General features: G+C 36.5%; 1 protein-coding gene across 2 annotated transcripts in view; it reads right to left on the bottom strand.

Annotated features, from left to right (window-relative positions):
- Positions 1-770: 770 nt before the first annotated feature.
- LOC124155785 (large neutral amino acids transporter small subunit 1) overlaps positions 771-12780 on the bottom strand; it is an 86020-nt gene continuing 74010 nt past the window's right edge. For both annotated transcript variants that reach the window (XM_046529876.1, XM_046529877.1), the window contains exons 6-10: positions 4700-4823; positions 4383-4583; positions 3354-3588; positions 3055-3147; positions 771-1612 (exon numbers count right to left, since the gene is read on the bottom strand). In XM_046529876.1, coding sequence (XP_046385832.1) covers positions 1530-1612; positions 3055-3147; positions 3354-3588; positions 4383-4583; positions 4700-4823 — 736 coding nt within the window. In that variant the 3' untranslated portion in view covers positions 771-1529. The remainder of the gene's footprint in view (positions 1613-3054; positions 3148-3353; positions 3589-4382; positions 4584-4699; positions 4824-12780) is intronic.

The raw sequence follows: 12780 nt of genomic DNA, 5'->3' as shown, positions 1-12780 counted from the left end.
CCCATCCTCTTTTGATTTTTATACGTTCAGCTGATAGGCAGAAATGGGAGGATTTAGGATATTTGTGTGCTTCTATCTCTGATAATGCCAAGAAAACAAAAAGACCAACACATTTCCATTTTTGCTACCAGTCATCCACAGCACCAGCCCAACACTTTGAATACAGACTGGTAGAATAAGAAATATTCTAAACCATAAATTTTATCAGGGTGTCCAGCCAATCAAAGCAGAAAAATTCTTGCGTAATTAGCGGTTTTCCAGGGAAATTTGACAAAATTCCAGGTTAATCGGACGTAATTACTGATGGATAAGACTCTTAAAACACCCAAAATTACTTCAATACTTTTAAATATCATAAAATTATATATTGAAAAGGACATTGAATATGTTAGTTAACACACATAGTATGTAAAATTTAAATGTATGCAATGGAAGCCAAGAAGCAGCTCCGACCTCATAAGTTAGATGTTGATGTAAACTGAAATTCTATTCTTCGTTTTTTTGAATCTCACTTGAGTGTAGAGTGCTACACATTTTGCTTCTCTTGTCTAGTCTGACATTCCACGTTTTGATGTGGCTGTAAAAATTCTACAATGGCATTGTACTTTACAGTACAACAAAGACATTTATTGCCAGAAAATAGGAGTTGAACAGGCAAAATTCTATGGTGAATGAATTTGAAATAAAATATTTTGAAATTCCAGGTTGGAGGAATTTCATTTACACACTCCACAAGGATACTTAATAAAAATTCATCAAATTACCTATTCTTTTCATTTTTATTATGCATCAGCAAATAGGACAATATTGAAGTGGTACCAAATTTAAAAACACTATGGCAGACAAAAATGTAAAAACCATTATTTCTCAATAACGAATCAATGTCATACTCACTAATTGCCACATTATAAAATACAAAATTATATCAAATGTTCACATGAAATTGAGTACAATCAAAATATTCATTTCAGTACCCAGGTCGAGCATTGGAAACCATCATGAAAATAAGATGTACTAAAAAAAATGAGTATCAGTCTTTTCAATGACTTGAAAAAAATCCTTGAGCAATTAAAACATCTCCCTTTTAATCCATTCAAAGGTTAGGCCAGGAACCTTTGACTAACTAAAATTCCGAGCAAGACTTAATATCTGAGAACAGTATCAATAAATATGAAAAAAGTTTGATGAAATAGCAAAAAGTGTGCTTCCATGGAATTGTAAATTTTACATAAATGCCATTCCTTTCATAAAAATCTTCCATTGGAAGAGGAAAATACGCATGTTGTCATTAAAAATAAAAATTTCAAGTCATGAGAGTTTTCTTTGAACATTGGCCTTACGAACAGAGATTAGGAAATAGCAAATTAGGAAGTAAATAAAAATTTGGTCTCAGAAGCCATTATCACCTCTAAATAAATGGCATCTTGCTCTCAGCATTTTTTCTCTTGGTTCTTCAGAGATTCACGCTAGAGGAATGCCACTTTAGATGATGGAATGCATCAAAAACTGACCTGATTAAGTTTTTCCCTTCACATACTTGTGGTCTGTTTTGATTCTTCGGGCTCAACACCCATGATGTCAAGGAGAATTTGAGAGTAGTAAGTAATTTTCTCTGGAAAAAAAGTATCATTATGAGAAGGAAGCAAAATAGAATTATAATTGTAAGTAAAGAGCTTCATATCACTCGGAAATTTTGAATTGAATGACAAAATGTTTAAGTTCAAAACTCTTAATGAGCATGAAAATGAGCAAATGTTTAGCATTTTATTGTTCAAAATTAGCAGTTTTCTTTATAGAGAAAATTTATCTTCAACATGGATTCAAAGATCACAGAAGGACAAACTTCATGTTACAAATTGGAGGAAATTAACAATGAATCAGATGGAAAACTTTATATAAGCTCTCACCCCTTAAATACGCTTAATGAGAAAAACAAAAATGAATTTATGGCCAAATAAACGTACAGCCAGGAATTTTATTATGAACATTACTAGGAATTTAATGTCTTAATAATCTGTATTTTTGTAATTGTTAAAAGTTCATATCAAGCAGTCAATATTTTTAACTAGTAAGTCAAATATAATGTTACGGCCTTACCCAGTTTCCCATTTCTTTAGTAAGTTTGTCAGAGTTGGCTATGACACAATCCCCAAAGATTAGAAAAGCTACCCAACATAGTTACAAGGTATAACAAGAGTGTGAATGAGATCTTTCCATCAAATCATAATTGTAGCGAGTGGACCAAACCCCACCGAATTCTAAGGAGCACAGTTGGAAATGAATAAAACAACTGGCATCTATAGTGAGTTATAAAGACCACACATTCTTGACCATCGACACTAGAAGCTTGATTCTGTAAAAGTCATACGCCCATCATTGCTGGAGATAAGACACTTTCGAAATGTATTGACTGTGGTTAAGTTGAAGCAACTCTGTAACTTTCAGCAACATCAAAAGCACTTCCTAGTCATCAATTCTCAACATGGCAAAGATATCTGCCGTTACCTACACACCGCTATGCACTTCGTTATAAGCAATGAATTTGTGTTTTTTAAGTTTATTTACAGTGTGTAAACCACTTTTACAGTGTGTAAACCACTTTTACAGTGTGTAAACCACTTCCTGATATCATAAAGGCTAAGAATCCGACCATGATAATAATTAAAAACCATAACATATGATATTAGCCATGAGGAAGGAATGTGATAGGAATTAAAAATCAATCCTGACCGTTTAAGAGTTGGCATTAGAGGCAGAATTTATTATCTTAGAAAATTAGCATTAGACAACAAGACAATAAAGTTATTATGATGCAAGGATTAGTGGTGGGCTATCTATAATTGCCCAATCTTAATGTAAGCTGACTAATAATGAAATGGTTTGCAGCATGCCCTAAGATTTTTTAATTTATCTTCATTAGAAGTAGGTTAATGGCAGTGTAACACTAAGTCCTATGGGACTATGAATAAGATATTAGCTACATAATCATAAGGTGGAATTTGGAATACTTCGCGCTCAAATTAAAAAATAGGAAATGTATAGTAAAAAACTTACGCATGAATTTTCCTTGTGTCTTAGAATTTGCTTTCCTCACAACACAAAAGTAGTACACAGGGACTCCACTGAGTGTAATAACCAAACTTATCACTGCAATGAAAAAAGAAACATTACATTAGAGATTTTTTAATTACTGACTATGGTTATTACACTATATGTCATTACGAAGGTTTATATCCTTGATAATGATGTTTCTACACCAAGCTCAGTAATAATTGCCAGTGTGGAATATACAAAATGAAGTTAATTCTTTTCCTAATAAATGAAAAGTAAGATTACAATCCTTATCGCAATACCTGTATTCATGGGGCTCTGTATCGTGGGTACAATAACAAGAATGGAGCATGCCACAAGGAAGAGAATAGCCAGAGACAAAGGTGCCCTGAGAGGACGATTCAGATCTGGCTTGGTCCACCTCAAAACGATGAGCCCAGCTACACAGGCTCCTGAGGAACCCCACAGGATTACACTGAAGTAGTTGATGAGGGCAAACACATCACTCACAGTAAGCATGGCAACTGACGTGATGCACTGAAAAGAAAAATTTCATTAGGAAATACATTCTTAAAGAGGATATTTTTTATCTATTCCCTACACTTCAACAGCAACAAAACAGACTGCAAATAGTCTGAAGGACACGGGTATAAGTTTATGGAAAAATTGAATAGCATTCAAAAGCTACACGCAGCATGAATTAAAAATATTTTAGAAGAAGCTTAAAGAGTTTTCACTATGTAAATTATAACAAGAATGAAATATAACGATCAATCCATTTTTCAAATTATAGAACAATGAATTAGAGACACATCCTAGTTAGTACCCATTCATTGGTGTTGGTAAGCAAAATAATCATTTAAGATTAAATCATACTTTTATACTATTTTCTCTTGTAATCCAATTGCAATTATTATTCTCGATACTATATCATAAATAATCTCCATTAAAAATGAAATGAGAGAACATTCTCCACAAGTTTGCATTATCGGGAATGGGTGAGGGCATTACAGGACTAAAATATTTTCAAGAATATGCGTCTGAATGAAAGGGAATCTGAAATAAGAGCAAAGGGAACCTCATAATATAGAAGCTACATCAGCACAAAGATGACTGTGCCAATGCAGCAACAAGTGACTCTACTAAGGTCCACCAATGGTTAATCTAGGGTGTAAGAAATCGGATTAAAGTGGGTCTACCAGGCATTAATTATGCATACATTTTCAATTTAAAGGCTATAACTACTAGATTTGATGAGAAAAAGTTAAAGAGCATTTTTTGAGATAATGTATGGGATAAGAAAAAAATTTGACATCACATAGTGGACTTACCGTGAAGATAAGAGCAGGGATTGGGGTCGCCCGCTCCACATGAATAAAGGAAAACAAGGCTGGCAAATGTCCTTGACATGATCCAGCATGGAAGAGCCTTGCAGAGGTGAACAAAATGCCATTGACACCTCCAAATGTTGACAAAGACACAAACACAGGAACTGCCCACGCTAAAGGTCCCAATGCTTTGTAACCAAATGACTGCAATATGGAAAAATTGGCAGTTTAAATGGCGAGAGAAAAACAAAATATGATAGTAATTCTGCAGCACTAATGTATCAATAATTTCTTGTGAAAAGAGGTATTAGGTAACATACCACAGCCACTGCTGGAGACGCAAGCATTTCATCTGTTGGAACAACGGCAAAGTATGCCATATTTGTAAGTACATAAATCAGAGTGATGAGAGGCATGGCTATGAGAATGGCACGTGGAAGATTCCTGTAGAAAAAGCAATTGATACAATCAAATTAATGATTGCAAACATTCAAACTCTGACTAATTAGTGCACCCCTTTACTTTGGCATCTACTTACTGAAATACATATTACATACCTTTAAATATTATTTCATTATATTTAAAAAATTAAATTTTGAAATACATATGTATATCACAATACATATTTTTTCAACTCTTAATCATTCCTGCAGTTTCCTTTACATTAGAGCGGAATTCAGTAATGTAATCACATTTCAATGCTATTTATAGTAACTTACTGAATTTTTCTAATTTTATGAGCCACATAACTGTACCATTTGGCTGTAACAACTTTGAATCACAAGGAAAGCCCATCCAGTATCACCACCAGGCAGTGGGGTAACTAGGAATATGCCTTGGGGGGATAGGATAGCCTGGGGTGGCGATCCCTCCTCTCCCCTCAGGCAAAATCTGGTAAAACTTTTGAAAAATGACATGCTTGGAAATACATTTTACATCATTTTGGCACTAAAAATTGATTTTTAAGCAAATGCAGTTGTTACATGCCAAAACTAGACAACAGTTTTAAATATTTTTTTTCTGAGGCTTTGGGGGGAGGATCTATCTCCTCATCCCCCAAAATAGTTACACCACTACCATCAGGTCTCGTTCAAATTTTTCTAGTTGTTAGTAAATGGATACCCATGAGGTATAGTTTTTGTTTCAGCCACCAATGCTCAATACTTTTTGAGAAATTAGCGACGGAAAGTACCAGGAAAACACCTACATATTATTCAACCCGCAGTACAACAATAGCACCTTATAACTCCGCTCCAAGCATGAAGATAAACGGCAATTTTTTTCGCTGCGGATTGCATAAATTAAGGCGTTTCCCCGATACTTTCCATCGCTAATTTCTCGAAAAGTATTGAGCGTTGGCAGATGAAACAAAAACTACTCCTTGTGGGTATCCATTTCCTATCACCTAGCAATATTTGAACGAGATCTGGTGGTGACACTTTAGGGACTTCCCTTATCAGTGAAAGACAGTGGCGCAGCGAGGGGGGGTTTTGGGGGATAAACCCCCTCCCCCGGAGCTCACAGAATTTTTTTAGTTAAATCTATTTTACTTAATTGGATTAATATTGCTTACAGAATAGAGTGAGGATTAATAAAATATCCCTCAGAAGGCCGTAAAAATCACCATTTATCTTAATTTTTTTCCGGCGGAAGGCCTCCACACCTCCCGCCAACCCTGGCGGGTAGGCAATACCCCAAGGACCCCAGTATTAGTTGCGCCTGAAACCCCCCCTAGCCTTAATTCCTAGCTGCGCCCCTGGTGAAAGAGGCTTCATTCCCTTAAAAAAAACCTTGATAATGAGTTCTAAGAAATAATCATGACACCATTTTAATTTAATATATACGGACTTTTTAGGAAGAAATGATAACTATACAAAAACACTTCAGACGTAGCTATAATACGTAACAGAGCAGTTTTGAGATGATTGAGACAGGAGTAGATCAATAGCATGGAAGTTACCATTTAAAGGTATCTGGAGGGTTGACATTAAAAGGAGGTGAAATGAGATCAAAGATCATTGGATAAACCAACCTAAATTCAATATTGATTCAATTTTCAAGCAAGACGCTCTGATCACTGACTGTAATTATGGAAAGTAAGCAGTTAGCAGACTTCATTGAGCATCATGATATTCACCAAGGCTGCAGCCAGAATTTGAAGCGAGGGGTTTACTTAAAACTACCACGAAAATACTTGGGATGGGGAAAATAAAACCTCCTCTTCAACCTCCCCATTGGACACAAATGGTTCTAAAAAAAAGGTAGAAATCAACTTGACTGAAATATGCTAGGCGAATAGGTGTTTAATCGGTTAAAAACTTACTGAAGTTATCTTTCCTTTAGCAAGAAATATGATGCAGAGAATCATTATTCATTTTGATATTTTCACTACGTGAAAAACGTATCCAAATATTTAATTTTATTTCAATAAAACATTCCAAAAGCTATACAACGAGAGCTTGAACCCTTGAGATAATGAAGTGTTTATCCGCAGGTCACAATGGGGTCGGTAACTTTGACATGAAACCTCAATTTCTATAATAAATTTAGCAGATGAGTGGGAACATTGATTTTTAACGAAAAAGATACGTACTCTGAGTTCAGTCATTTATTCAAAACTTTGCCGAACCGCAATCAACATACTACTTTGCGGACACGGATGATTAGATTGTAGAAAAGGAGGGAAGGGGACTGACACGTCAGACTCATGATGATTGGACGAGAGCAGCGAATGACGCTATCACAATATTCCTTTCCGGGAAAGGGTTAAGAAATTATAAGTTTCGCTGCCTGTAAAAAGAGAATTAAAAATTGGATCATAACACTATTAAAAACACATGCATCCCTTTAGTTTACTGCTACTAGCATCGATAATCAGAACAAACAAACTTACAATTAGTATATAGGGCATACTTTGAAGCAAATTTAACTTAAACCATACAAATTTCCTTATCAGTCGTGAAAACTTCCAGAAAACAATCCCGAGTATATTTTACGGTTACAAGTGATATTCAGCGATCGCACTATAGGAGACTTTAGTAAAAATATTAATCCCTACTTAATAGGGTAGTTTCCTTCATCAAAGAAAACGAAACGCATCGATTGCTATTCATTACCCACCATTACGGGTTTTCATAATATACAAATTATTTGGTTTTAGAAATCCCAGTTTAAACAAATGGCAATGGTCAATTTTATCCTCATTTGAAAAAGGCCAGATTGGCGCCCATGCAATTCCACTCCACGTGACGTCACAGGGACCTAGTTTCTACACGAGAGGATAGAAGTTTTACATCGTCTGAGATTACCAATGCATGCATGAGTCACAGAGGTCAGGGAAACATCTCTTAATAATCACCTATTACAATTCCCTATGGTCGGAAAGTTTACTTTGTTTGATAGGGTATTCATATGTAATCCTTATTTAAGGCAAGCGCTACCTGCTAGCAGGGTACTCTGCTACCTGCTAGCAGCCTGCGTCGTATCAGCGCTCAAGCCTCTCCTCAAGGTCACCTCACAGGGCGGCAGCGGGAACCAGAAATACGTCACACGGACTTTTCCCATCATTCCTACTTAGCCGTCGCGTTTTCGCGCGCTTGGAAATTTTCACTTTTCGTTTAATCGCGAAAAATAGATATCGTCATTCGAAAATCAAAGAGCGTGAAATGCGTACTCCAGGAGTAATAATCTTTCGATTTAGGCAATAAAAAATAATGGGAAACCACCCTATTAACTAAAATCACGATGCGCAACTTGTTGTCATCGTGAAATATTCCAGAATCAATCCCGAGTATATTTTACAGTTACAAGAAATATTCAGCGATCGCAATGAAGAATTAAAAATAATATATATCCATTCTTATTTAACTAAAATCACGATGCGTCACATTGTTTTTCATTAGTTTCCTCTCTCATAACTTCCAGAAAGGGTTTTTTTTTAGGGTTTAGTGAAGTTTCCAGAAAGAATGCCGAAGAGAGGTGGATTAAGATTGCTTTGTCATTATCCGCACAAAAGAGTTCCATTCGGCGGGGTCTGGAAAAGTGTCTCAAGTCCCGCAAGACGCACTCCGAAGACGAAATCCGAAAGCCCGCAGTCGTTCATGGGAAGAAGGAAATGGCACTGGCGTCTATCGCTCCTACGCGCTGTGTTTGCACGGGCCGTAGAATTAATTTGCTCGAGATGTTTGAAGAGCCGGCGAGATATCGATCGCGAAAAAACCAAGGGACCCCTTGAACAAGGGATCGGCCAATTGAGGAGAGCATGGCACACAGGGAAATTTCTAGGTACCCGCGCATAAAGTCGTAGTTAGCATAGGATTCGCGTAGATTAAAATGTTAGACTTTCGTTTAGGTGGACTGAAAAATCGAAATGAGAAAAATGAAGCAATCTTTTAAACTAGATATTTTGTCTAGAAAACTAAAATTTCGGGCTCCATACAACGCTATACAGTCTTTCATCACAAGGGAATAATTATCATCACGCAGTTCAGAAACTAAATAGTACAATATTTTTGCTGAATAAAACGTTGAGTTCTATCCGTAATAGAAAAAACATATCTTCTTATGGGGTCGGACGTTTAAACTCAAAATCGCAATTAAATAAGAGAATCCGGTGTACGCAGGGGAAAGGTTAGTTACGACGAAAAACATACTTCAAATTTAGCCATTCTCTCCTGACAAGTCAAAATTAGTAAATGCAAAAGCTGCCGCTCCCATTTCATGAGTTGTCGACTTAATTTGGGTTCTTGTTAAACCTCGTTAAGAGAGAACCTTTACTGAGAAAAGAATTGCTCAAATCAGTGTAAACAGCGAGAAACCAGGAAAAGCCCATCTACAAGGCCATGGAGTAGCTGAGAAACGCTGACCTGCTCGGCATGAGTTTGTGACGTACCCAATTTATCAGTGAAAGGAATAGGGCCGAAGATTTTTCGTCCCGAATAGATCGAGTAGTAGGAGACACCTTGAAAAAACGGTAAATTCGGGCTTACATGCTTTTAACATTTATCGTAGTCGAAAGTAAAATAATATTGGCAAATGAGCCAGTCTAACTAATGGCTAGTTGCTAATATGATAAATATGGAGATGACTTCAGTTCTCCTAGGATGTGCTAGGATGAGGCAGATATATTGAAAAAACTGTGACCTAAAGAATTCTTTCTTCAAAATGTTTAATTTTTCGCCAATAAAGCTACATATTTCGGATGATAAAATGATAAAAATGTCCTAATGATAAAAAAGCGGCACGATCCGCTCACAACATCTTCAGACGTCAATTGAAAACGTATAATGTCCAATCAAGAAATAAAGCGCAGTATATTTTATGAAGTAATCCTCTAGCTTTTAACTTATTTCAGGCCACCTGGGTCAGTTCTTTCGGCTTCATTTTCTGTAATGTGAAGTTACAGAAGTTAAGTATAGCATTAATTCCCCTTCACGACCAAAGCGGAAACGAAGGAAGCTGAGCGAAACTTCGCTCCTTACCATTTCCACTCTATACGGCTATAAAACAGATCCGGAAATTTTCAGATGAACGGTGCGGTAAATGCATTTTATGTCCCATGCGTATATCTTAAACAAAAGGTGGGAGGAGACGAATCCCCATTTACCGATAGGCTTGTTCGCTAAGGGTTTAACGTGGCCGAGTTGCAGGTTGTTTAATCTTGAGGGATCGTGTGATTCTGTGGGAGTTCCGCTTCGGAGAAGACGGTGGTGGTCATGTTTTATGCAACAGAAAGACCCTGAAAGCATCCACGGAAGGATTGAGGGGCGGGATACAATATACCCCAATGGGTGGTATACCCACGGGAGTTGCCGGGACGGTGACGATTCGTAGCAAGCCCAAAAAATAGGTCTTAGGCAGGAGAGTGGGAGAATTAAACGCTTACGTAAATACTAACGTATAAAGGAGAGTGCCACGAGAAATGAATAACAACTCATTACCATGAGTATATTTCAAAATATGCTCTACTTATTACACTTCATTGACAGACAGCAAGAAAAAAATGGGCTTTCCAAGCTGTATTTCCTGAAAATTGCTTTCGAATATTTCCGGAAATTGCATATCAGCTAGCTCTTACAACGATACTTGTCTAAACATGGAGGAAATGATGAACATTACACATCATTTGGACAAAAAACTGAAAGTAATAACATTATAATGATGATGAATGTAAAATTGAGCATGTTTATCGGAATATTTTATGTAGTTATTAGCTAATGAAAACAATAATAAATCATTTAGCAATTTTTGATGTGAAACGGCACTCGGGTGTGGTCAAAACTCAGGAAATTTATTCACTTAAAATATAATTATTTACACATCCAATTTTGCATGCCTTAATTTTGCCTTTTAGCCTCGATGGATGCCGCGTGTAATGACGCTTTTTTTAAAAGATAAACACGAAAAGAATTTGTCATGGATCGCGCAGTCGTGGACATACCTCATCAGAGAGAGTAAACGCAAACGATGTGTAAAGGATAGAAGAGGCTGAAGATGGAGATTCGTAGGAGCCACGCTTAACTCCGAGTCCTCTACATGAATAGACATACACTTCACAATGCAGTGTAAAGAAGCAACCGTTTCCAAAGGCTAACATTAGAGTGGGGATTTAGCAATGGTATACAGATAAAAAGGAAAAATAAAGCGGAACTTTAACAAATGGTTTTAAAGGAAGGTTGGAAAACGCAACGCACGGAGCCAACACAAAAATTGTCAACGTGCAATACACAGGGAGCTTGAATTAAGGTAAATTTACTAGAAAATATAATGGTAAATAAAACAGAGATGAAAATGGATCATACTAATTTATTTAAGAGATGGGTATCAGTTCTACTAACAGATACCGGTTAGACCAGAAAATTTAGCTTTCGCTAAAGCGAGAGTAAGGTGGAGCAAATGCGGTGAAAGTGATTATGCTTGTATCAAGATATCAGAAAGCAATTTATTTCATTTGAGATAATCAAATAAAGAAAGTTGAAGGGCTTGCTGACACAACGAGGCGCCAAGTGAGTTGATCAGTTCTAGGCTTTAAATCAGGTAAGATAAATATCTTTTTACACCGTATTTTAACTGGTGGAGATAATACAAATCACAGCAAAACTAAATGCAAAGTTAATACGCAGAAACTGCAACGTATTTAAAACTGGAAAATGACCATTCTCGTCAATGAGCATCATGATACAAACAAATGTTACGAAATAAACCTAAAAATGTTACCCATTCTACAATTACATACGGGTATTAGTTTCTTATGAGAATCAAGTCAGAGTGGAAGAAAGAAATATTTGGTAACATTCAATTAATCGCTAATACTGCCGAGATGGTATCGGATTGAATTGCAATGCTGTTCCGTCTCATGTTTTAGAAGGACCAAATTAAATAAAGATACCTATCTTCAAGATCAAGATCATCTAAGCCTCCTGGAGTTTCGTCAGTGAGCGCGGCAAAGTTTCATTTCATAGGCAAAAAAATCAAATTTTACACGAGGATTCCCCTAAGTCATATAAAAATTGATCCATCATCAACGCCCAATCGAAACGTACGATTTAAAAAAATGAGGATAGGTTAAATTCACTTCGACGTGTAAATGATGAAGTACAACATCTCTTTAAAAGCTCGATGAGGTTGAAAGCTTTCCTTTTCACTCTAGGATTCATGAACTGCCACAGCAACATGCCTCGCGTGATAACTTTACACACCTTGACATCATAAATTATAGACGATTGAAAGAAAGATGGGTTTCGTCTGTCACAGGATATGAAATTTCACTCAGCATGGCCAGAGGCCATTGAAAGCTGCGAGATTATTCTGGGAAATTATATAAACGAATTTGACTTGATTTAGCACAATTCCAAAGTGAAAATCGTTTCTTGTAAAAGTAACCTCCTTTTTCTCCACACATAAGTTGAGTGCCAACGACATGCCACCGTCAGTGTTGATGGATTTTTATCACTTTGATGCAAGCAACATTTGAGAAGGGATTATCACTACAAACAGGGGGTATAGCGGGTGTAGTGGGGCATGAAAAAGAGTTTAGGCCCCACTAAGGCTGGATCTGAAAAAGAAGGCTCCAGCAAAAGAGTTTCGATATTGACAACTTCAAAGTAGACGAGAAAAGGCTTTTATCTCGAACTGGCACGAATATCCTTCTACCTTATTTTAGAGCAGTATCCCTACCATGGCCTTACGTTACTCGTTCGATTTTTATAGGCTTATGAAAGCGGCTGATAAACTGTAGAAAAACATGATCTAGATGTTGGAGATATATTTATCAATCCAACTATATTCAACTAAGGGCACAACTAATTTTTTATTAAAGACTAATTTCGTCACTAGTAATGTAGCATTATCAAGATATGGCATTCTTTAATTGATATTGCTACATGAAATTTTTCCCCTTCTG

The sequence above is a fragment of the Ischnura elegans genome, chromosome 3 (genome assembly GCF_921293095.1).
Source record: "Ischnura elegans chromosome 3, ioIscEleg1.1, whole genome shotgun sequence".
NCBI lineage: Eukaryota > Metazoa > Arthropoda > Insecta > Odonata > Coenagrionidae > Ischnura > Ischnura elegans.
This window is presented reverse-complemented; position numbering and strand designations above follow the sequence as displayed.